The 26,594-nt window shown below is 43.6% G+C and overlaps 1 protein-coding gene across 1 annotated transcript; it reads left to right on the forward strand.

Moving 5' to 3' along the window:
• Positions 1-6,797: 6,797 nt before the first annotated feature.
• Positions 6,798-24,835, forward strand: LOC309379287 (cystine/glutamate transporter-like). The gene is made up of 12 exons (XM_081928347.1): positions 6,798-7,310; positions 9,174-9,300; positions 11,380-11,495; positions 13,351-13,476; positions 15,801-15,900; positions 16,383-16,427; positions 18,191-18,314; positions 19,537-19,640; positions 20,371-20,467; positions 22,235-22,384; positions 23,237-23,414; positions 24,407-24,835. The coding sequence occupies exons 1-12, from the start codon at positions 7,097-7,099 to the stop codon at positions 24,469-24,471; spliced, it is 1,446 nt and encodes a 481-aa protein (XP_081784473.1). The 5' UTR covers positions 6,798-7,096; the 3' UTR covers positions 24,472-24,835.
• Positions 24,836-26,594: the final 1,759 nt, after the last annotated feature.

The raw sequence follows: 26,594 nt of genomic DNA on the forward strand, positions 1-26,594 counted from the left end.
CTGCACTGCGGAGCATTCATCTTTCAGAGAACTTTACAAACATTAACGAGCGAAGCTTTGTGAAGGATAGATAAATACTATTTTCTCGTTTGATTGATAGGTGATGAAATTGAGGCAAAGAGCCATGAAATTAGTTAGCAACATGCAGCAGCCTTGCCAGCTACGTGGGTCTAGAATAATTCCCTTCTAGCATCTACCATTTCCCTCCGCTGTCGCCTTGCTACAATGACTTAAACCCCCCCCCCCGCCTCAATCTCTTCTCAAAAGAAAACAACGATCTCTTTAATTTTCTGAAGAAAATACCTAGAAAACTGAAGACCAGATCAGTATGAGGGCTGTAATCATTCGTCACCAAAGGTCAGCTATTGTGAATGGCACATGTTGAGGTTCCATTTGGGAGGCCAATTGGAGAGTCTTGGCAGGCTAAATATGGCCCATAGGCTGGAGGCTCTCCAGCCCTGGAGTCAGAAGTGGCTGGGCTGAAAGTCAGTTGCTTGTCAAATTAATGCCCATTTGATTGCTCTCCTCAGCTCTGTCTGGCCCTGCCTTGCTGGACTCTGCAATGATTATGGCTCTTAGCACCTGTCGCTTTGACTTCTTAGGACAGCATCTACAGCAATGTTCTTTTCTCTCACTGTGCATGCTTTTATTTGTGAGGAATAGATCATGTAAGGTGCACCGTTTTGATACCTTTGCTTAGGTCAGTGGCAGAGCTGTCTTTAGCAAAGATCCACTCAGCGCTCCCTTTTCTGGGGGGGGGGGAGTTGTTGAGCTTTTGTGGGGAGGGGGAATCGAGAGCAACAGAGAGGGGCTACAGATCAAGAGGGACCAGTATGCATTTGCCGCCTCCCAGAGTTCACAGGACCCCCTGCAGCCCCGGGTAAACATGGCCCTGGCCAGTGGTCAAGGTGCTTTGAACTGCCCTGAGATCTACGGATGAAGGGTGGTACACGGCCGCCAAACTTTAATTACCGTAGTTTTTATTAAAGGCTTCCTTGTGTAACCAACAAACACATAAAAGTACATACGGTGTCTCCACTTTCAATTCATGTTTACATTCTGTATGAGACACTGTTGTTATATGCATTATACAATTGGGGGATAGGAGAGAGGGGGAATTTCATGGTGGAATTCTTGTTGCAGGATTTGCCAGTATACATATATGCCATGGCTATTTCTTGCTACACACAATTTTGTAAGTTTCTGTTGTACGTGCTTTTTAAAAAATAAATACATTTAAAAGCAGCCTCTGAGGCTGCTTTGGAAAGGAAAATAGCAGGAAGTGAGGTCCTGCTTAACCCCTTCCCTTCCTACCGTTTGTCTGTGTTTCCACCACCCAACAGTTTTTCTCTTTGTGAGGGAAAAAGATACAGAGAACCCCGTAACTGTTCCACGCATGTGGGAAAGCAGTTTGTGAGGGTGGGGCAGGGGGGGGCTGATTTTAAGCAAACAAATGGCAGAAAAGGCAATGGTTTTTTGTTTTTAAAAAATCCTTCTCCCTCCCCATGGTAGCCTAATAGGCTGCTTTTCAGTTTTTTAAAATGGGGGTAAAACACACATAACTCTGCAATATGTAGTTGGACTCAGTTCCTTTTAAAATTAATATTTGGAGCAGAAGAACCTGACAGATTTATAATTTGCCAATAAACTCTCTGGGGGAAGTCCAGATTCTTTACCAAAAGGCTAACAAAGTTTCAGGCCTTTGGGACATGGACCGAGAAGAGGGGAGGGGGGAATCAATAACACATCTATTTGGGGTATTTGTGTGCAAATGTGAAAGTTCTTTTCAGTTAACTTTTGTTTAAAGAATGTTTTTCCCATTCTGGAAACAACCTTCCCCCAGATAACCAGATCATGGTCAGAAGGTCAGAAGGACTTTTTTTAAAAAAACAACCTTTCTATTTAGATTTCAACCCTGGCCTCTTCTCAAATCCTTCACCCTGAGGGTTATAAAATCTGCAAAGCAGAAACATCTTATATAATACAGAACAGCATGAAATGAACTGAAAACCTTTCGGTGTTTGTTCTATAATCTTGCTTCTGGTATTGGAGGTGGTATGGCTCTGAATATCAGTTGCCGGAAAGCAACAACTGTATTGGCCCATGTTGCAGATATCAGTATTGCACAGTTTGAAGCGACTGGAAGCATAAGAACTGAGTCCTTTTGGAAGAAACCATTGTTTGGGCCCATAAAAATATTAGTCAGACTTTTACTTGCAGAACTCTTTAAAAACAGAACATAAACATCAAAGATAAAACCAAAATGTATTGTGCTGTCCAGAACAGGCTCGGCATCTTAGAAAATACGAAATAATCCAAACAGACCGATAAGCAAAGGTCTCTCTCTCTCTTCAGCTACGTACATCCATTTTTCTAGAGATGTTTTCCTTGAAAGCTATGTTTACGTTTTCTGTTCCCTGTGGCCAGGAAGACTTAAAAACACCACTGCTTTCAAGATGGCGAGTTTGCAACTCAGTACCTTTGTCACCTGATCTAAGGTTCACTCTCAGCATAGAGTAGGGAAACAATAAACAGCTAATCATTAACTAGGTACAGCTCAGAGTCCTTTAGAACCCTGCTGTGAAAAACCACCAATGTTAGCAATACACATTTAGCCATTTTCCATTTTAAACCTTCATCAAGACACATGCATTTTCATTTCAGTGTCAATTAAGCCAATTATACTCAACAGCCTCATTTGCTTCTTGTGGGCTTCCCATAGGCATCTGGTTCACCACTGTGGGAACAAAATGCTGGCCTTTGGTCTGATCCAGCAGTGCTCTTTTTATGTTCTTAACAATATTCTCCCCGTTTCATTGCCTGAAAAAAAATCATTATTTGATTAACCAGATTTGTTTCTGTCTCTAATTCACATGGTCCCAACTGTTTGTTATATTAAGAAATCTGATACAAAGACAGAAGGTAAAGGAGGAAAGTAATTGAGGGATAAAGCAGTCTAATTCATGCATGAAGGGGTTAATACAATAGAGTAAACTATCCTGCCAGGCTTAGCTATGTCACTTCCCTTACCTTGGGAGGAAATAGGTAATCAAACCCATGGTTCCCTCCAATCTACCCGAGAAATTTCAGCTCAACTGCATGGGTCTTGCCAGCAACTCTTGAGCTCCTATACCAATAATCTAGGAACTAAGTTAAGTTTTACTACCTGTGCAACTTTTTCTGAATGCTGCATGGCAAAGCACATGAATATGACCTTTGGAGAGTTTGTAAGTAAACCATTTTTAACTTGCCAAACATGTGGTCTTGGAACTTGGAAGGGCATTTTTAAAGGTATAGCAGCTGTTATTTCCACGCTTTGCTCTGCTTTGCTACGTATCTTGTGATTTTAAACATTTTGCTGGGGTTTTCTCACCTAAGAGTACTTGCCCCAAATTTGGATCTTGGCATTCTGCCACTAGGCTACAGCCCTTTCCCTGCCTGAGGCAGAACAAATGCATTTCCCACACCCAAAGGCATGGTGCTCTGTATGCGGTATGTGGTACATACTGCCTCTGTATGTGGTATGTGGTACTGTACATACATGTAGTATGTGGTACATACTGCCTTACATCAGCAATGATGCTCACATGCCGGGGTATATACCTAATGGCTTTTTATGCACCAGTCTGGAACTTTTTGCATGTTTACTTGTCTATCTTTCAAACTATTATTTGTGTATATTTATTTATATTTAAAAAACTGCATACCACTGTGTCATAGCGAAGAGGTTTACAGCAATAAATCTTTAAAACCATACAATAAAACCCATTATAAACTTAAAAACAGACATCAGTTAGCCATTGTGGTTAATTAACCATTGTAGAAGACTGTATTCTGAATTGCCTGCATTCACCTGTGTTACGGGGGGGGGGCATGTCTTCTTCACCTTCTTCGCTACAATATATCCATTTATTCCCAATTGTCAATGTCAAAAGGGACTAAAATCTATAAAATCCATAGAAAATCAACGTGCCAATTTGCTCAATTTCTCTAGGACTCCATTACCCCTCCCCTGTCCTCCATAATCCCTCAAGTAAGGTGTCAAGACCCTAATCCTGTCAAATCACTCTGCCAAGCCTTTCCTCTGGGCAATGCCAGGTGGCAGACTATGCATACATGGACCATTGTCTTCCCATCACCGGCACTCAGGAAGTGCTTATCTGTGCATATCTCCAGCTCTGCATATTCCCCCCTCCCTCCTCCATATGTTAATCCGGTGTAACCCAACCTCTCCTTAATGTATTCATGATGTAATCTGTGTAACCCAACCTTTCCTTAATATATTCATGATGTAACTGGGATGTATTTTGCACTGTATTCTGGGACATGGAGGGAGTTTCAAAAGTTCATGTCACCCCTTTCTCGCTGTTCAATCTCGTCTTGAACCTGTTGCGCAATAAACCTTGGATCTCCGCATCTTGCTCCTGTCTCCGGCTGAGCTTATTTTCTTCCGCTAGGACCCGCGGAATTAGTCCGACAAGTTGGGTGGCAGGGTAGCTCCGCACCCAGATTTTAGCCGTAACTCCTGGTTGGCATAGGAGGCAACAAGAAGGTTTTTTATTATCATAGAATTGTGGAATTGGAAGGGACCCCAGTCATCAAGTCACCAACTCCCTGCAATGCAGGAATATTTTGATATTTTGTCTTTTTCTACATAATATAAGAATAATTATAGTGTTATTTTGGTACCTGAATCAGAGCATTTCGCAAATACCTCTCTGAATTTCTGGCAGTAAGAACAGGAGTGGTTGCTTACCTTCATTCACTTCAGTGTGTCTACTCTGAGTACAACTAGTTTTCACCATGTGATAACAAATTGAAAAGCTAATGCTTTTCTGCCTCTTTCATGTCACCCAGAGCCAGCCACTTGATCTGACCATCTCACTCTGCCTAATGATAGGGGCGGCCCGTTTAACTCCAGTCATCTAAAAGGTCTATGAACGCGGCCCTATTAGACTTGATGGGTTTTTGTTTTATTGTCTTGCTTTGTACATAAGGCCTGCATTTTATCACTGAGGCAATGGACGAGACAGACATTTTGTCTGCCTTTGCCGTGTTTCAGGAGTCGACTTTGGGAGAGTAAACACTCTCTTGGCAACTAGAATAACTGTGTCCCATTTCTCTGATGGGCTTAGACATCCATATTCCCAGCAGGCCCCTCTCCCTCTCTGTACTATTTATTTTGGGACTCCTTCTCCGCCTCTGGACTTCGAGCCTTCTTTGTTGCTTTTTGTTTGTTATCATCACCGACAGATGCCCTTAGAGCAAACAAAAAAGGGAAGGAGTGTAAGTTGAGGAGCACACGGCGCAGGCATGAAACCTGCATGATATGCAGACGGTGGAATTTGCTGCCACAGGAGGCCACTGATGCTAATTGGGTTTAATAAAGGATTAAATTGCTTGAGGACCAATAACCCCATTAGCGGCTACGCATGCTAAGAGAAAAGTCCTCGCATTGCGTGCCGCAGGAACTAATATGATCTCCGGGAGGGCAGCCGATAAACATCCCCTTCCTTTCTCCATCACTTAGCACAATAGGACAGGTCAGCCTTGCAAAATCCCACTCCTTTGGGGTGAATAATGTTTTCTGACATATGGAGAAAACACTATTTGCTTCCCCACCTTTCCAGAGCCTCCCCCCGCCCGCCAGTCCTCACTGCAATAATCATGGAATAGGTAGGGTTACCTTGCTACCCTCTCACAATTTTTTACAGACTGTTCAAACTTATGGCGGGAGGCAGGGCGTTGTGTTAATTTCATCGTAAAATCACCAAAGACTAACAAATATACTGGGCATTGACTTTCAGGAGTCAGAGCTGCCCACTTTTATCACATGCATGAAGGCATCACTTAAGTATGTATTTGCAGACCCTCGAAGTGTCCCTATTTTCCAGGGACATCCCTCATTTAGAGAAGTTCTCCCGGCTTCTGATTTGATCCCACTTTTCCTTAGGACGTCCCTATTTTCATTGGAGAAATTATGGAGGGTATGGAGTTATTTGACTGCCGAGCCGTCTGAAGGCAATCCCGTATAGGGAAGCTTTTTTTAATGTTTAATGTTTTTATATGAGTTGGAAGCTGCCCAGAGTGGCTGGAGCAACCCAGTAAGATGTGTGGAGTATAAATAGTAAAATTACCATTATGGAATGGGATGTCCCTATTTTCATCGGAGAAATGTTGGAGGGCATGGATTTCTATGTTGTTGGCATCCATCTGCCTCAAGATACAATGGAGTGCACTTCCAGGGGTGAAGTCAAACCACAGTGTTAGCAGCACTGAAGTGATTTCCTGGGGGCACAAGTCTGGGCAGTGTGTATGGAAGTCCTGGGTTGCCCAGATGAAAAGATCCCCCTCTCAGCCTTGCTGATGTGGTCCAAAGGAAAGCAGAGTAATGTGACACCAGCTTAGCTGCAGGAGTTGCCAGAAGGAGGCCTACAAGGCACCATCTTAGGGACTCTGTTCTGGATTTGTGTATGGTTTACTCCTTAGCCTTCTCCTCAAGATATCCTGGAAAGCAGAGGTGGTTTAGCATCACAGTTTTCTTTCTCCTAGATGGGCTCCCTTCCGAGGTTGACAAGCCCATCTGCCCCTCGCTTCCCTCTGCAGCACATGCAGAAGCCACCTTTTTGGCCATTGGGCCCACTGTTGGTTGACATTTCTTCCTTAAAAAGCTCACGTCATCCACCAGACATGGAGACACTATCCATGGTTAGGACTGGAGCTTGTACATACTGTAAAACCAAGTGGAGCACATCCTGATCAAAAACAAATTGTTTGTGTGAAAAGCCGGGAATTGGACTTGCACCACGCCACGTATCACTAGCTGTGGACAAAGCCCTGCAGCAGACTTCCGTTTCGTGGGATTTGGGCCCCCGTTTCCACTCCCACCTGATATTTTTGTTTAAATATTTGTTTACTTCATGCTCCTGTTATTCCAAAGTCTTCCCAGACAAACTGTACTCTGCCTGCTAAGCAAAGAGAGAGCGAGAGACTGACTGAGAGGAGAACTGAGCCGCGACGCAGGGGTCCGGAAAGGAACTCAAGTTGTGCTTCATGCAGGGACTTCCTGTGGTTCAGCAGGGACACAGAATAAGGCATGGGAGTTTGCAGGAGAAGCAAAGCACCGGCAGAGGTGAAGGAGGCCGTTTTCCTCAGGAGGAAGATCACCCTCACCCGCGTCATTGCCTTGGGGGTGGGCACCATGGTGGGCAGCGGCATCTTCATTTCCCCCAAAGGAGTCTTGCAAAACTCAGGCAATGTGGGGGTCTCCTTACTGGTGTGGCTGGCTTGTGGGATCCTATCACTATTTGGTGAGTTGTTTGGCTGCTTGGTGGTTTCATTTCCTTTTTCACATACACCCTCATGTGATAGACAAAAATCCCATGACTGCAATCATGGAGCAGGAATTCTAACAATCATAAAGGGGGAAAGCCTCCTCTCCCACCCCAGCGTGTGGCAATTGTGGTATAACAACTTAGGGTGCGTCCTCTTGGGGATGATGGAACCTCAAAATGGGCTTCTGTGGAGGACAGTGGGAGAATCATACACACACACACACACACACACACACACCAATATTAAATTCAGTTCTCCACATTTCCACATCAGTTTGTGATTTATTTGTTTTTTAAAATAGTCCTCATGAAATTTCATCCACATTTTAGTGTGAATTTTTCCTTAATATACACAATTCTGTATGCAATGTTGTGCAATGCACATATTTTTTGGCAAAGCATATTTTATTATGTATATTTCCCCTAATACAATGCACTTTTGTATGCTATTTTCACAAATATATCCATTTTTGTGCACACTTTACCCGAGTATATGTATTTTTTTTTTACGAATTACTTGACTGGAGAATTAAATTATTGCTATTGCTATTACTTTTATTACTATTAAATGTCTGGGTGGAGGATAGCCTGGTTTCAGTTGTCAATGCTCTGGCAACCTCCAGGTTAGACTACTGCAATGTGTTGTGTGTGGGGCTGCCTTTGAAGATGGTTCAGCAACTACAACTACTGCAAAATGCAGAAGCCCAATTGTTAACTGGCTCAAGACAGCACGAGCATATAACACCATCTCTGGCCTGACCACAAAGGCTGCCAATTTGTACTGGGTTCATTTCAAAGTGCTGGCTTTGACCTTGAAAACTTTATATGGCTTGGAACCTCTAAAGGACCACCTGTCCGCATAGGAACCGAACCCTGAGATCATCATCTGAGGCTCTTCTCTGAGTCTCAAGAAGAGAACGAGTTTCTGAGTAGCTCCCCATCTACGCAGCTCTCTCCCATGAGAGGCCCGACTGGTATGAATGAACTTTGTCAACATTTTGGTACCAAGCAAAGATGTTGATTTTCCCGGGCATTTGGGTAGCACCCGTGATTGGATGTGTTTACGTTGATTATATTTTTAATATGTTCATGTATTTTCTACTGTATTTTATTCTTGCAATTGGTTTAGAACTGTCTGTTGTGGGAAGCGATTCAGGAATTCTACAAACTAACTACATCCAAGTTACACACTAGAACTCCTTTACCCGGTTTGCCTTTTCGTATTAATCTTTTTGTTCTCATTATATTTTTATGGGGGTTGCTTAGTTATATTTTATAATCATTATACTGCTTTTATGTTGCTAAAAAACATGTTTTCTTTCTTTTAACAGAAACGTGGGCTAGAAATTTATTAGAGAGAGGCCCATGTGCAGAGGCAGATTTAGGGGAGTGCGACTGATTCAGTCGTACTGCATGCAGAACCTCGGGGGGCCCTACAGAAAAGTGGGGGGTGCTCAATATTGGTGTTGTCCAGGATGCTGCTGAAATTTGAGACCCTGAAGTCCTCCACTGCCATCTGGGGAGGTTTGAATCCCAATTTGGCCATGCAGCCACTGGGTGACAGTGGGACATTCATCATCTATCAACCAAACCAGGATTATTGTGAAGATAAAAAGTGGGGGCTCCTTTGAATGAGAACCGGACAAAAGAATGGAAATTACCACTACTACTGATGATGATGATTATGCACCTCAGTTCTAAATATCTTTCCATTGGTACCAGTCCAACTTATTTTAGTGCAACTGAATTTCATATTAATGTATATTACTCATCAGATAAGGGTGATGGTGATGATAAGAAATGCACACAGGGTTTACATTTTAAATGTTTTCTTTCTAGGAGCCCTGTCCTATGCAGATCTTGGAACATGCATCACCAAGTCCGGCGGTCATTACATTTACCTGCTAGAGACACTTGGGCCACTGCCTGCTTTTCTAAGATTATGGGCGGAATTTGTTATGATCCGGTAAGGGCAGATTTAACTTCCCATTGTTGTGTGAGAAGGGGGAGGTTCTCCGGAGAGACGGAGGGGGTTTTACTGGGAGTTTTGTGTCTCTTTAAATCTCTCAACAGGGGCACTGTTCCAGCTGTGTTTTTAAAAGCAGCCAGCTGGTGGATGCAGCACCACTGAGATCTAACAAATGGCTGCAAAGACGTTGAGAGGGAGGGGAGAGGGGAAAGAATCTAAGAAAGAGATGGGGGGGGGAGAATGAATGAAATAATAGAGAAAGCCCTATGGGAGAATAAAAACAACACACACACACACAAACATGCACACACAGCCTTTCTTTCAGTCACAACATGAGATAGATGAATATTTTCTTCCAATAAGAAGACCACCACTGTACTTTTTTGCAGCAGCCACAACAAAAGGTCTTGTTCTATAGAAATCAGTTTGATATATGATCTGCCCCTCCACCAATACCAGATAGCTACTAGATAAACAGAGCCGTCTGCCACAGAACATCTGGGAGCTGCTTTCCCCGAGGAGAGGGATCTCACCGCTTGCAGCACCAGGACAGAGCAATGCAAACACATGGGCCCACTACCCTATTTCAGTGCAAATACAAGAATACACACACACACACACTCATCGACCACCCCACCAAGGTCAGGCCCATCCGTTCAAAGCTTGTTCCCTTTTGTGTTTGTTTTGCGTGTGTTGTCACAAATGCTGCAGAATTTAGAGGAGGTTGGGAGCTGGGGAAACCATTCTACCTCACACCAGAGGGGGAGTTGATGGAGCATATTGTAAAAGACTGGCCAATGGCCATCAAAAGGCTTTGAAAATAATCCTAGTGGGGTGTTGGTGAGGCTCTGATCGCCACATTTCAAGGCCTTTTGCTCCATCCCGTGCATTTCCCCTGTCTACCCAGGACTGTATGAAGAACCGAGCTGAAAGCTCCCCAATGAATATTATGGGCCAAATGTAGAACAGAGAAATGAAACCCAACTTGGAGTGGGGCTTCATTTCCTGTCACTTTTCAGAGCAGCGCAAAATCCGCTGTCAGGATTGGGGGCAGCACACCATCAACAAACACAACAAGTATCTTCCCCGCCCCCCCATGGGGAGCAGCAGCACCAGGGCATTCTTTCACCAGCCTCACCAGCCTTTTGCTTTTCCCATAATACCATGGGGCATCTTGGGCATATTGAGGAAAAACCTGGGTTCTTATTTTGGTGGTTGGGCCACCATTCTCTCCCCTGGTGTCCAAAGCCACATTAGTTCAACATTTCAAATGAAATGGTGGCAGGCTATTGAAAGAAAATGGTTTGGGTCTGTGGTTTGCCATGAAATCAGAATCCCTAACCATGGCTGGGGTCCTGGCTGAGGGCAATCTGTGGCCTGTCAAATTTGGATAAGATTGCAGTTTTTTGTTTCCTGCAGTTTAGAAATGGAAGACTGTAATTGCCTGCCCTTGCACTTGGCAGAAAGGGAGTCTCACAGCTTCTCATTCGGATCCTGGAATTGTAGAGTTGGAGAGGGACCAAGGGTCATCTAGTCCACCCTCCTGCAAGGCAGGAATTACAGCGAAACAATCCCAGACAGATGGCTATCCAACCTCCTTCCATGAAGGAGAGTCCACCACATTCTGAGGTACAGTGGTACCTCAAGTTACAGACGCTTCAGGTTACAGACTCCGCTAACCCAGAAATAGTACCTCGGGTTAAGAACTTTACCTCAGGATGAGAACAGAAATTGTATGGCAGCAGCAGGAAGCCCCATTAGATAAAGTCATACCTCAGGTTAAGAACAGTTTCAGGTTGAGAATGGACCTCCAGAATGAATTAAGTTCTTAATCTGAGGTACCACTGTAGTCCATTCTCCTATCAGACAGCTCTTAACGTCAGAAAGTTTGCCAGAAAGTTCTTCCCAGTCCTCAATCCATGCTTTGGAAAGGTGTCTGAATGTCTTCATTTGTGGTTGTTTTAGAAGAGCAGACATCAACAGGAGCAGACAGAAAACATAGGCGAGAGGGAGACAAAGTTGCCAGAGAAAAGACCCAAATAAAAAAAATGTTTTTGCCTTTGTTTCATTTTCCAGACCTGCAAATATGGCTGTAGTGTCCTTGGCATTTGGTCGGTACTTAATCGAGCCTTTCTTCGCCCCATGTAATGTCCCTCCTTTGGCTGTGAAACTGATCACCACCACAGGAATCAGTGAGTACCAAAGAGAACTAAATATATAAGGTTGCAAGTTAATCCTAAATGTACCTGCCAAATATTAATACATTTCTCACTGCCACTTGTATATTTGCAGATATTTCCACAGCAAAAAATCATAAATATGCTGAGAAAGTTCACAAATAAAGCAAATCTTCATAGCTCATAATACCTGTTTTTATTATGAGTCAAGAACCCTTCTCTAAATGTTTGTACTGATAAGGAGATATATTTTTAATACCCTACTTTTGCAACTCCACAATTGGCATTTATCAGACTGCGCTGCTGAGGCCAGTACCAATAATAATAATTTGATTGATTGTACCCTGCCCATCGCTTGGTTGCCCCAGTCACTCTGGGCTGCTTCCAACAGAATATTAAAAAACACAACAAAATATCAGACATTAAAACCTTGATTGCTTTAACCCAGCAGTAGCCAACACAGTGCCCTCCAGATGCCACTGGACTCCCATCAGCCCCTGCCAGCATGGCCAATACTCAGGGATGACGGGAGTTGTAGTCTATCAAACTTCTAGAAGCTGGCTGCCCCCACTTTAATCTCTTACTTAGCCTCATTGAGAAACTGCCTTTCATTCCCAATAGCTGCATCTCAGTTCACTCTTAGTAGTCCATATGTTGCTGGACTACAGATCCCATAATCCATTCCCATTAGCCATGCTGACTAGGGTGGCTGGGAATCGGGATCCAGAATGTTTGGAGGGCACCACATTTGCTACTCCTGCTCTATACTAAGAAAAGAGGTTCCCAGTGCCGTATGATAAGTTCTCCTCAATTCACAATCCTAGCCTTGTCTACTCAGAAGTCATTCCTACTGAATTTAGTGGGGCTTAAACTCAGGTAAGTGGGCTTAGGATGGCAGCCTTAGTTCTCACAGGCCATCCATGAAATGCTGAGAGATTTCTTCCTGCTGTACTGTATTTAAAAAGTTTGCTTGATATATCCAAGGCAGTTTGTAAATGAACAGAAGCTGGTTTTCTTTTAGTTCGATGCTGTCAGCCAGTTGGCAAAGGAAAGGGCTTTTCAAAACCACAGTTAAAAGCTATTTAAAAGCCAGCTAGTTAAAAAAACAAAACAAAACAAAACACCACTCACTGGCAATATTTAGAAACAGCAGTGCTCTTGCATGTTTGAAAGCTTCACGCAAACAGTTGGAAACTCCTTCCTTATAGGGCTCCTCGGCCTTTAAGCTACATGACCAGCAGAAATGCAGGTGCAGCTTTGCTTTATTTTAAGAAAATATTGAGAGGCTGCTGTCTCATTTTTAAAAATATCAGAGCAATTTAAAACAAAAATACCCAAAACCATACAGTAAAAACTCTTTCCCCCCCCCCCTCTTTCTCTGTGTTGTTGAAAACAGACATTGATTAGCCATTGTGGAAAGATGTATTCTTAATTGCCTGCACAGGTCTGGCAGAATTTAAGAGTTTTCAGCAGGCATTTAAAAGTTGGCACAGAAGGCACCTGCTGCAGAGATCCGGCAACAGGGATTTATTGACATTTCTGCCAGTCATGCTGGAGTCCTATCAGAAAGCCTCATCAAGCTTGTGGGGTTTTTTTTCTAATGATCAGCACTTTTAGTAAGTAAGCTTGCTGGAGAAGCAGTATTTCCATCTCCATGGGCTGTTATGACACAGAAGCATTTCTGGTTCTGTTTTTTTAATGTCAGCAAAAAGTCAACACTTGCTAGCTGTTCCAAAAGTACGAGCATCGCAGTCGCAGCCATTCATGGGGATTTCTCTCTCCTCCTTTTTCTTTCTTTCTTTTTCCTAAAAAATATTTATGCGTTTTCCATTTTTCTATTTACACGTCACATCTCTCTCCTCCTTTCCAGCCCTAGTCATAGTCCTCAACTGCTGGAGTGTGAGCTGGTCTGCCAACATACAGACATTCCTCACAGCCCTCAAGATGGTCACGGTTGGTCTGATCATCGTTCCTGGGATGATGGCTCTAGGAAATGGTAAGACTGGCCAGAACCCTCCTACATGGCGTGAAATGAGAAAGGGGCATCAGAAGGGGCGGAAACCGGCAGTGGCAAAGAAATAGGAAAGATGGGGGTGGTGAGAGAGACTTGCTAGGAAACAACAGTAGGTTTGATAGCAGAATTCTGCATGGGGTAGGGACACGGGTGGCACTGTGGTCTAAACCACTGAGCCTCTTGGGCTTGCCTATCAGAAGGTTGGTGGTTCGAATCCCCAAGACTGGGTGAGCTCCCATTGCTCTGTCTCAGCTTCTGCTAACCTAGCAGTTTGAAAGCACACCAGTGCAAGCAGATAAATAGGTACCACTGCGACAGGAAGGTAAACAGCGTTTCCATGCACTCTGGTTTCCGTCACGGTGTCCCATTGCACCAGAAGCGGTTTAGTCATGCTGGCCACATGACCCAGAAAGCTGTCTGTGGACAAACGCCAGTTCCCTCGGCCTGAAAAGCGAGATGAGCGCCGCAACCCCATAGTCGCCTTTGACTGGATGGAACCGTCCAGGGGTCCTTTACCTTTTTTTCTGTGTGGGATACTTTTCCAGACTCATAGAATTGTAGAGTTGGAAGGGACCAACTCTAGTTCAACCCCCTGCAACGCAGGAATTTTGCCCAATGTGGGGCTCAAACCCACCACCCTGAGATTAAGAGTCTCATGCTCTACCAACTGAGCTATCCCACTTGAGCCCCAGGTAGCTTTTACGCATCCATGGTTCTACTGAGGGCCAAGCTCTACATACAGCCTACAAAGTAGGCACTCTGCTCCCTTTCTCACCCCAGGATACAGAAGTGATGGGGAATCGTTTTATCTCTGCAAGCCAACTTTGATAGGTGGGGTAACGCACCTGCCTATCGAGCGACATTCCCTAGGCCATGCCCCTGCCCTTGGCTGTTTGGGGTGCATCATTCAGACGGTGCCTCTTGCAGGCCTGGCTGATGAGTTGTGTGCCTGTGCCTCTGATTTATACTGTAGAAGAATGAGCATCACATCCATTTCTCCACTCCCTTTGACCTCTGGCCCCAGGCACCCAAGGCCTGTGGCCCCTGGAAAAGTCCCCACAAGGGAAAGTAACCTTTAAGCTGAAAAAGGGCTCCCTGTTCATGTCAAGGTGTGAAGTTTTATGTGTGCAGAAACTGCCAGTAAAAGCTGGGATATGCTAGAACAGTGGTTTTCAACCAGTGTTCTGTGGCACCCTGGGGTGGCTTGAATGATGGTCAGGGGTGTCGCGGGCAACACTGGCCTCTGTCCCTCTTTCCTTCCCTCTCTCCTCTGAGGCCCTCTCCTGTCTCTGCCTCCCATAGGCTTGCACAGTTGTTTGTTGCAGCAGCTCTGACCACAAACTCCCCAGGCAAACAGTGTCTCTGGGGCTGGCCAGGGGGTGCTTTCCAGGCCCCTGTGGGGCAGTGTGAGGAGGCATCTCTCTTTGGGGCAGGGTGGGTAGCTCAAAGACCAAGGGCAGCAGCTGCGGCTGCCCAGAGGACTCCCAAGGAGAGGAGGCTGAGGGAACACTGCACAAGGGAGGGCGTTTGAAAAAGGCAAATGGTGATATAACTGGGCTCCTGAGCCCCACTGGGGTGCCGCAGAAAGAATGTAGTTGGTCAAGGGAACTGCAGACTCAGAAAGGTTGAAAACCTCTCTGCTAGAACATTCTAGCGGGTCTTCAACTTTTCAAAGTGCTCGAAGCGCAGCTGTTGTTTTTCATGCTGTGTGTCTTAGATAAGTTCCAAGGCCATTCAGTGAGCAGTTTCTTCTTCTGACTTCTATACTTTACTTTCATTTTGCATTTTATATTCGTGTGGTGTAATTTTTCTGCTGAAACTGGTTTTGCTCTAAAGGAGCTGAGCTTTGCCTTGCTAGGGAGCTAGCAACAAACTGCACAATTTATGCCTTAGTATATCTCTCCTTAAAGATTTTTTTTCCTGCTGTCTGTGTATTTTATTTTATTTTTTGAATACATGCACCTGCCAAGGTTCTTCTCCTCTGCTAATCAAACAATGTCCGGGTGTGTTCCAAGTCTTGGTTCCCAACAGTTCACCCATAGTAGCCAGTTGAAGCCCTAAGGCAGAGAAGATGCATCCACAGCATCTGTAGATACCTTGGGTACCATTTCTCCCCCACTACAGCTCCATGCTGGAGGAGTCTGCACCTGTTGAACTTCTGCACGTTTTGAAGAAACAGAAACAACGATACATGGCCTGATCCAGCCAGTTCTCCTTATGCTCTTATCTGGCTGGGCACAATGGAAAATGCTTCTGATCTAGGATGGTGTCCGCTGATGTATATTCCTGTTCTCATTGTTTTTCAGGCCACTATGAAAATTTCCAGGACAGCTTTAACACAACTTCGCTGACACTCGAAAAACTGCCTCTTGCTTTTTACTCTGGGATGTTTGCCTATGGAGGCTGGTAAGTCTTTGAAATTCTAACAGAGCTTTCTACTGTTTGCTCAAATGTCAGAAAGAAAATGCAAATTAAGCAATCAATCAATCAATCTGTACTTTACTCCAGTGCTGGTACAATCCTGGATTGCAGATAATATTTATCTATCTAGTCTGCACCAAATATCTGTTGTAGGCTTGGGATATAACTCACAGTGTCATCTCCCTTTGTTCATTTCTTTTGTGAATTACTGAGGTGATCGTGCTTCACAGCTCTTTGGTAATTTTGATGCTGTTTTGTAAGATTCCATAGCTGTTTTCAAAAAGTCTGGTGTGCATTTTTATCTATCTATTGTTATTACAGACATACAATATATGTATACATGGAAATAAAAATACTTTCGCAAAGTGAAGTTAATATAGCAGGATTCATTATTACTGGGGTCGGGGGGGGGGTAAAAAAGAAAACACACATATGTTGACCTTGTGACTCTTGATTTCTTATTTCAGGTTCTATATAAGCTTTGTAACAGAGGAAATTGTAAATCCTAAACGGTGAGCAAACGGGGGGTGGGGTTCCGTTCTTTTCCGGTGTATGAAACATGTGTTTCCAAAATAATTGAAGCAGACCAACAGAGCAAATGTTAGGAGGCAGAGTCTCTTCAGCAATGCCCCAAAGAGGAGAATCCCTGTTAAGTTGTGGGTGAACATATAGGACGACACAGCGATTCTTCAAACAGCTCTTGTTTATTCGCAGGCCAGGACAGAACTGAACTGAAGGGTTCAGTCAGCCTGCTTATATAGAGCTCCAGTACAACGTAACTGTATCAACTTTCTAAAACTATCCAATCACTGAACGTCACTTTCGATCCCTTATTTGCATAACTATCTACAGTATCCCCCTGCTGGCCCAGGGTGAGAACTTCAGTACATAACAATCCCCTCAGAGTTGACCTCAGGAAGAGTTAAAAAAAGACTGAGTAAATTGGCATAAGAAGATCTTGCTGAATTAGGCCCAAACCCCATCTAGTTCAGCCTCATGTTCTCACTGCAACCAACCAGATCCCAATGGGGAATCTCCTGTCTGAAATCCTGGGAAGTTGCTGCCAGTCCGTGTAGCTAATACTCTAATAGAGGGATCAATAGTCTGACTCAGTATAAGGCAGCTTCCGATGTTCCTGTCCATTCAAAGAAGCAGTAGCACAGATGTCAGCTGCAACACCCACCCATTCAGCTAAAGCTAAAGGTCAGGGAAAGCCTTAGCAAGCAGGTGAGTTTTCAGTAAACATCAGAAGCATCCGCCATTCGGTGCCTTCTGAATCGCAGACAGTGGGAGCCCCACTTCCGCCCGGCTTTCAGATTAAGCAATGCAGGTTGTGTCAGTATCGGCAACATCTCCACAGTAGATCTCAGTGATCACCTGAGTCTGTACAGAGGGAAATGGTCAGCCAGCCCTGAGTTGCTCCAGCTTTATACATTAGCAACACCTGGATCGCTAATTAACCGTCGGTGCAGTTCCTTCAACAGCCGTGTTCAATACATGAGGCAGTTTGGATAAAAAGAGGGGGAAGGGCTTGTTAGGGTTTGCTATTCTTCTTTTAGAGTTTGTTATTTTCTTTATTATGTTTCCATATGTGCTGGAAGCCGCCCAGAGTGGCTGGGGAAATCCAGGTAGCAAAAAAAAAAAGTTTTTGAAAATATATATAATAGACTCAGAGGTGGGAGCAAACACGAAAGGGAACTCCTACTCATTTGAATGGGAAAGGATGAAGTTGGTTCTCATCAGAGAGTAGGAGTAATATTAATAATAATAATAATAATAATAATAATAATAATAATAATTAGTGAGACACTCCCTGCATCTTCCAAACTAACTTCAAGGACAGAGTGACCCACAGTGCATGAATCACAGTGGCTAAGCTATCGCTATCTTGAAAAAGACATATTTATACATACAGATACATAAAGAAATATAATGCAAGCAACACATAGCCATCTAGCATATACAGGGACCAGGGAAGTCATCAGGCTCCCCAAAGTAGCCTGTTCTTTGAGAAGAGATATTCAAGTGTCCCTGTTTTCATCTCTACACCTTTGGCAGGTCTTGTCATATTTGGCGTTAGCTTACAAGACAGAAAATGTGGGGTGGGAAGAGAGAAGGCACCTTGAAATGTGGACCAAATAAAATTCCTGACTGTCTTTATTTTCCTATTTTTGCAAATGCCTTCTAGAATATTGAAGGTGGGTGACCACAGGGTCAAGGGAAATCTGTCTCTAAAATGGAACTGTGTATAAGAGAGGCTGTTTTTCTTCTTCAGGAATATCCCACTCGCTGTAATAGTGTCCCTGGTCGTTGTTACAGGGTGTTACATCCTTACCAATGTGTCTTACTACGCAGTCCTGACACCACATGAGATTCTCAACTCTGACGCAGTAGCTGTGGTGAGTGTGGCAACTTGTGTGCTATCTGTATTTTTAGACCAATGTTACCAGGGGGGCAGAGGAGAAGGGAGATGGTCTAGAAGCCCTATTGGACATAAATTTAAGTAACAGATTGTAAATTCCTAGGGCAGACATCTGTTTCCATGGGCAGCGAAGAGGAAACATACATGCTTTGCTAAACAACATTTGTTCGAGGAAGAATCTTTAAATTGTGCACCTATAAATGAGCAAACCAGACAGAATACAGAGTATTCCTAGATTTTTTATTCTCTCCAGATCAACATACGGTAACTTTATTCAGCATAAAGCAGCAATTTATGTATTGTCCTTCAACTGTCTGGACACAAATTTGGATAGGCCTTTTCGGCTGATGTGCTGACCTCTTCTAGTTTTGACTTATTTCACAGGTGGCCTCTGCTGGCCGCAGGGCTGTGGCAGCTTTCAAATGTTTTGCACTGTCTAGTGACATACACAACTACCGTACCTTCCTGTTGGACAGAAGTTGTGTACTCAATGCAATGAGCGCCTGGCTCTCCGAGAACGACTTTTTCCACTTGTCACTTTTGTCATATATATTTCTCTCTCCCAGCTTTTGCTTTTTTATTTATTTGCTGATGTTGTTGACATCTGTCTGTCTCCCGAGACAACGGAGGAGTGTACCTTTGGGAGTGTCAAACTGTTGCAGAGTTAAAGCGCCGTTTGCGGCTGCAGAGACTGATATGGGAGAGACATGTTTTGTTGCAGCAGGGGCAGGTGAAGATATAGTTGTTCTGCTGCAGAAGCACCACGGTGTGTGTTTTTTCTGTGCTCCTTCCAGCGGTCATTCTTCCTCTGGTCACCGCTGTGGATACACAACTTGTCTGTCTCCAGGCGCTGCAGTTGTCTGCAAGGGATTCCCACACAGCAGGGTTGATATTGCCAGCCAATATCCCTCCTTTTCCTCCCAGAAGCTCAAGTGGCCTAGATTGTTCTCCAGCTCCTTATTTAACCGCCACAACAACCCTGTGAGGTAGATTAGGGTGAGAGGCAGCGACTGGCTCACATGGCTCACTGGGAATTTGAACCGTAGTTTCCCAGGCTCTAGTCAGACATTCTAACCACTACACTACACTGCCTTTGTTTACTGTATGACATAATGGAAGGTTCTACAGAACTCAAAGAATGGTACCCTATGATACTGTTGGTTGGCCTTAATGATAAGGCTGTCTTGGTTTTCTTCCAGAGTTTTGCTGATAAAGCTTTCAAGAGCATTTCCTCTGTGATTCCAATACTTGTAGCTCTCTCATGTTTTGGTGCTTTGAATGGAGGAATCTTTGCTGCTTCAAGGTAAGGGCTTGCCCATTTCAAAGCAAATGTCCTTGTTAAAAGAAACTGTTCAAAGTTCCTTATCTTGTCAGTGTCTCCCTTCTACCAAAATGCTACTTTAGGGAATAATACAGAAAGCAGCCATTTTCCCCAAAATCTGCCTTTTGCACAGAAATTCCAGTTCTTATCTCCATTTCACAAACCTATGTAGAACTAATTTCCAAATGCTGGGAAGTTGTGGCCAAAGAAACACAGCACAAACCTAGGCTATAAGAAAAATATTTTTCCTCACACCTTAGGGATAATGCCTATATAGAAAGGGAAAAAAGTCAAGTGCATTGGTATAGTTTAAAGAGCATTTGCTCCCCGACGTGACATATTGAACTCAGCACAATTCACTTCAATAACGACAGCCATTTTTTGCGAGCTGATATTTCACAAAGAACTTTTCTTAAAAAACTGGTCAGTGGACAGCGAGTGGTGGAAGCTAGAGAACAACTTTGAATAACGCTTACATTTCAGCGATAGGAATATAAATAAAAACGAAGTCTTCTCCAAATTTACCAGGTGCAATGCTGCTGTTGTGGGGTTCTCTTTTCCTAGAGTATGTGATATCCCTAACACTTTATGATTTCTAAGGGGGGGGAGAAATGTTTTCTTTTAACGAAAGGAGTGTTTAACAAACCTCCAGTAAGCATAGCAAAAAAGGGGAGTGGAATTCAATGTGTGATCAACTGGTTTTCTTCCACAGGATGTTGTTTGCAGCTGCCCGAGAAGGACAGTGGCCAGCTCTTTTTTCAATGATACACCTTGAAAGACACACTCCTCTTCCAGCCTTGATACTAATGGTAAGAGCTTCAAGGTTTGCTTTAGTGTGCGGTTGTGTAGCCTTATTAGAGTTCACCGATTGGGTCTGCGTTGCTCCGGGACAGGAGGAAGGAAGTCAAAATGACACCGAGGTTGGTTCAAAGAAAGAGTTTATTCTGCTCCCCGGGTAGCAGAAGGCACCTGCGTGGTGAGTCCACAGCAAGTACAAAGAAATGACAGGTTTCATGCAGTTTATATATCCTCCAGGCACCCTCTCACTCCTCCCCTAGGAGCCCAACCACGTCGGCGTACATACACAGGTTGACATCACATATGTTCCTGCTCTGGTACTCTCAACCATAAAGGGATCTTCCTTCCTGTACTTCTGACCATAAAAGGATATTCCTGTTCCTACTCCTATCTTGGAGCAAGAGGTCACTACTTCCGAGAACTTGCTCTGGCGTTAGTCCCAGACTTGGGTCTCTGCGTCATTTGTGGTCAGGACATATGTCTGTGTCTGTTCTACTGGTAAAGTCAAGGCCAGTCTTGCCGTCAAACTGATAAGGGAGAGAGCTGTGTTCTTGTTTTGCATTTGCTCAATGGCTAAAGTTTATGCATTTTAGCTAAGGAGAAATGGGGATTTTGGTGCAGTTTAAAAACTGCCTGCACAGTCAGTTTTGGGGTTTGGGAAACCCATTCCTTCATTTGGACATAAATTGCAGTGTATGGGCCTGGGGGGGGGGATTTTGCCCCTGGAAGGCTGATGGTGTGTAATTTGAAAGGGGGGAGAATTAAATGTATTAGGCATGTTTCTTAAATTATAGGAGTGTCAAGCACTGCATGTACACAAAGTCCATAAAGGTAGAATGTTCTCAGTTTCCATGTTTGAAACAAATTGGCCATACCATATTAAGACCCTGGTTTTAGCCTCCATCTTTGGGCAGGTAACGCTTTATCGCATCCTTGGCGTACTTAAAGAATGCTTGTTAGCTACTGAAAGAAGACAGATGGATAAATGAACTGTCACTATATTTTCGATAAGAACGGCTAAGTTTAGCTGGGGTAGTTTTATATTGTTCTGAAGTGTTACTTGTCTATTTTAGGGTTGCCATATTTCAAAAAGTAAAATTCCTGATACCTGCAAAGTTGTTGAGCTTTTTTTTTTTTTAGGAAACCACCCAAAATTGAAGAGCTTTTTTGGGGAAGCCTGACTCCCAAATACTGATTTGAGCTTTTTGAGATATTTCAACTGCTTTTTCCGTTCCATTGCCATACATCTGGGCTTTCCCTGACAAAATCCCGCCCTCCAACGCCATTTTCATGCCCAGAAAACCAGGACATGTCAGCCTAGTCTATTTGTATTTTGTATTTGTATCTTTTTGTTTCATAGGACTGATTGATACTTTTAAACGTGTTTGTGGGAGGAGGGGGTTATTGTTATTGTGTTGTTGCTTTTGTTTTAGAGAAGCACTGCCTTAAGGTATCTGGGGTTTAGGGTTTTGTATGTTAACACAAGATCCTTGAACCTAGGCTGGTAGCATGTGGGCAGCTGGTGTGGATGTTTCAACAGACATGTTACATGCTGTCGGCCATCTGCCCCCATCAGCAATTTTGTACTAGTTGGGAGTTTCAGGGCCAAGTCCACCATCAGGTCTCATCAACTGAAAACGTTCCCATAATTCTGCTCAGTAATAACGGACAAGTGTTATACAGTAATTAGTCACAAGGAAAACCTAAAAGGAGCATGGAAAACTGGTTTTGTATTCTACTGACATATTTCCAACACTGTCATTTTTCTCCACCTGCAGTTGCCATTGATCTACTTGATGGTGTCCATTGGTGACCTCTATGGGCTGTTGAACTTCTATAGCTTTTCACGCTGGTTCTTCATAGGACTTGCCACCCTGGGGCTCATGATACATCGTTATCGGCATCCAGAACTGCCAAGACCCTTTAAGGTAAGAAGACTAAAGATAGTGGATACAGGGAAGGGTAAATCTGTGCTTCTATCTTTTACCTAGCTAAAGATTACAAAAATCCAAACATATTGGCACAGTTCAGACATAAAGCTCAAGTGGTTTGTTGCTCTCACCCTGTAAGATCTCAAATGTATACTGAAACCATGGTTTTATCTGCCAGACTAAGCCTTGACCCCAGGGAGGATTACCTGATACAGGACCCATTTTTCATCTTGTAAGCAGAGAGGTGGGGAAACTGCCTTAACCACAATTTGCTTAATGAAGATGGGGTGCCTATGTTTTGATATCCATTTGCAGCTAATCTTTAACTACCTCTTATATGGTCAAGTGTAATGCTTAACCATGGTTAAGGAAAGCAAGTCACAATGAAGTATGTCTGAAGCCATTATTTTATAAGCTGCTATGGGGAATTTCATTGCTGGACGGCCATATTCTGTAAATATTGTGTTACATAAGCAGAAGCAAAGTGTGATCTTGCTCACAGGCTACTAACTGAACAAGAACAAAAGGGAATCACGGATCCATTAGAAGCCAAAAATAGGAGAAGGGGAGAAAAATGCCACCATAACATGCCAGTATTTGGGAAGAAGCCATAAAGAAACCCTAAACCAGCTAGCTCCTTTTCCTGCACTTTATTAAAACTAGAGAATGGAGACATTGTTAAGAGCTTTGTTGTTGTTGTTTTTAAGTGCTTTGTATAGGCATGAGTTACAGTCCTTTCCATCTCTCAGATTAAATATACTACTCTTCTCCATGTTCAAAACATGTTTCTTTTTTGCATTTATGCTTCATGCAGAACTTTATTTTCCAATTTGACCCTTTTTCCTTTAGGTGCCTTTGTTTTTCCCACTAGTGTTCACAATTGCCTCTTTCTGCATCGTGGGAACATCCCTGTATTCAGATCCTGTGAACACCAGCATTGGCTGTGCTGTGACTCTGTCTGGCTTGCCTGTCTACTATCTGGTGGTACAGAAGGCTAGGATCCCAGGCTGTTTCACATCCATGTTCAGTAAGTATGGCCCCAGCTATGGTAGCTCAGAACTGTGAAAGGGAAGCTTCAAAATTAGCGTAAATGAGGCCCGATTTCACACGTGGCACATGACACTGTTTGTGGCTCGCAAGCTGTCAAGAGGAGTTCTGCATCTCCAAAGAGTTGGGGACGAAGTTCCCTCTGTCCTTTTATAGACTATAGAGCTGCAAATGCCAACATCTGTGCAGCAGAAACTATGCTCAGTTTAGGACGGACAACAATCATATGTGAAACTTCTCCCTGAAATTAAGCTAGTACTTTGATTATTATTATTATTTATTGAATTTTTATACCATCCTGCATCCAAAGATCTCAGGGTGGTTTGTTGTTATGGTGTGTATTTTATAGAGTATAAAAGCCACAAAAATACACACCATAACAACAAACCGCCCTGAGATCTTTGGATGCAGGATGGTATATAAATTTAATAAATAATTGTGATAACATGCACAGTCCTCCACAGTAAATTGGACCTGTTGCATTGGCTGTGATTGACGACTTCCCCTTGTCACACATATAAGGACCCAAAAAGCACTGTACTTACCTTATGAAGTTTTGGTAAAGACACGAGGAAGATAAACCAATGCATGTATAATACTGCTTAGAGCTCAACCACAGGAAAAGTTAAGAAAGTTTGAATGAACTTGGAAGAGACTGGAGAAGAAATCTTCAGGAAGGCCTTCCTCAAGACTACTTCACAAATGTTTAGCAAGTATATATACCTATCTGTATAGTGTATGGCTCTGCCCTGTTCACTACCAAGAGGCATGCTAATAATTTTAGTTGCATGTAAACAGGAAGTGAAACCAGATAGCTTCTCACACTTCATAGGGAATAGCAGGTTCACAATGTGGACCACGATATATCTGATGTGTGAAGCAGCCAGAGTTTTCTGTTTTCGCTGAAGAACACCAAATGATGCCTCTCCCAAACTAAACTTTTCCTCTGATTTCCTTGTTGCATTTGTCTAGATTCCATCACAGTAAAATTGCAGATCCTGATGAAAGTGGTGCCCCAGGATGTCCTAACATACTGAAGAATGTGCATCCCAAGGACCTTTCAAATCTGTTCTTTGGGAGCTCCTCACACTCCAACCGTGTGGGATACGCCTCCAAGTCCACTTTTAAACAAGGGAGAAAACTGTGACAAGCCATTCTTTCCTTACCAACGATTAGCCAGAGCATTTGGATATCAGAAATTTAAAGGGTGGTCTTGTTTTGGGCAAAAAACATAACCTAGTTCTGCTTAGATCAGGAGTGGGAAGCCTCAAGTCTGTCAGGCCTTAAGACTCTTTCTAGACCACATCTCTCATCAGCCTTGCTCTCTGCATCCTCCCAGAGGGCTTTTGCCCTCGAACTACGGTCACGCCTCCTACTTGTCTGGATAGAGGTGTGAGTCTGTGAAGAAATCTCTGACTTTTGCATGGTTGGAATGTTAGGCCAGTATTCCAGTCTCAGTATATAGGCTACTAGAGCAGAAAAATTGGAACAGACCAATGGTAAATCTAGTACAGGGGTTGTTAAACTGTGCTCCACAGACCACCAAGGGTCTGTGAGCTTTGTTCAGGTGGTCTGCAGTTGTTCTGTTAAAACAATGGAAAAGCATACAGCATCTACATTACACTTGCTACAATAGACGGGGGGGGGGGAGCAGTCTGCCAAGACCCTTGGCCATTTTCAAGTGATCCATGGAGCAAAGAATTTGGGAACCACCAACAGAGTGGATACCAGACTTTATAGTGTCTATAAAGCTGGTCTATATAGCTGGTGCCCGGCTGAGGAAGCTTGCATATCTACGTGTAGAAAACCAGTGAAAATGGAAAATTCAGTATGATCTCACTTTGCTACAGACATAGCAAAATTAACGTTGCTTAAGAACGGTTTACTGGATTTTCAAGGTAATCCGCATACAGGGGATACTTTCCTGGGATGGGTGGAACAGATAATGGGTTATTCATTTAAGGGTAGCCCTGGTTACCAGGAGAATGACGGAAACACAGTATATTCAAGAACAAGTGACTTCACTTGGTAGAGATGTTAAGGTGCCATTTTAAGATTAGTGGACTGTACTTAAAAATACATTTAACCTTGCAGGAGCTAAGTCAAGTGGTAGCTTATCTACGGTAAAAGAGCTATTGCCAAAATGACATTTGATGGAGCTGCCTAATTCAACACTTACAGCATGTGAAACTAAAAAACACACAAATAAACATTTGTGCCTCTTCCCAAAAACTTGCAATTTCACCAATGACTCAGTGGCCACAGAAAGCGAGGAAGTTGCTCCTCCTGGATAAGCTCTCACATCAAATTAGTGAGTCTTACTCATCCTGTGGGTAAAACCTCAGCGCCTAGGACTTGCCGATTGCATGGTCGGCGGTTCGAATCCCCGCGGTGGGGTGCGCTCCCGTCGTTCGGTCCCAGCGCCTGCCAACCTAGCAGTTCAAAAGCACCTTCGGGTGCAAGTAGATAAATAGGGACCGCTTACCAGCGGGAAGGTAAACGGCGTTCCGTGTGCTGCGCTGGCTCGCCAGATGCAGCTTGTCACGCTGGCCACGTGACCCGGAAGTGTCTGCGGACAGCGCTGGCTCCCGGCCTCTAGAGTGAGATAAGCGCACAACCGTAGAGTCTGGCAAGACTGGCACGTACGGGCAGGGGTACCTTTACCTTTACCTTTTTACTCATCCTGAAGAATTCCTTGTAATGTGGAATGCTTTTCTAGCATACAGAGAACTAAAATAATAGGCTGCAATTCTAAGACCATGTACCTGTGAGTGAGTCAAATTGAGGATTGCAGCCTAAAGCACAAATTACACCCTGCATTGATATGAATCTTCATTTTTTACTAGACAAAGGCACTTCATATCTGGGCTGCTCCTAAATTAATAGTACAGAGATATGGTGCAGGAAAGTTTATATGTATTTTAGATTACAGGATTGTAATGATTTATATATTTGTTGTGTTAAATTTGTTATAATTGTAAATTGTTTTAGGAATGGAAATAAAACATTCTCACTGTGTGCTGTTTTCCAGCTCTAAGGGTTGTGTCATATATTGTGTACAAAATACTTGTGCACCCTTAATCCTTGCCTCTCATCCTCAGTTTTTGGTGGCAAAATACATGAGCCTATGGTGTGTTTCCCAATTATTTTATTCCTGGAG

The sequence above is a fragment of the Podarcis melisellensis genome (assembly GCF_964234715.1).
Source record: "Podarcis melisellensis genome assembly, chromosome: 10".
Classification (NCBI taxonomy): Eukaryota; Metazoa; Chordata; class Lepidosauria; order Squamata; family Lacertidae; genus Podarcis; species Podarcis melisellensis.

Bases quoted from the DNA above. Each gene is read 5' to 3' on its own strand.
- LOC309379287 (XM_081928347.1), top strand. From the start codon at position 7,097: ATGGGAGTTTGCAGGAGAAGCAAAGCACCGGCAGAGGTGAAGGAGGCC. The intron at 18,315-19,536 runs GTGAGTGTGGCA...GTTTTCTTCCAG, and splicing joins ACTCTGACGCAGTAGCTGTG to AGTTTTGCTGATAAAGCTTT. The intron at 22,385-23,236 runs GTAAGAAGACTA...TTTTTCCTTTAG, and splicing joins AACTGCCAAGACCCTTTAAG to GTGCCTTTGTTTTTCCCACT.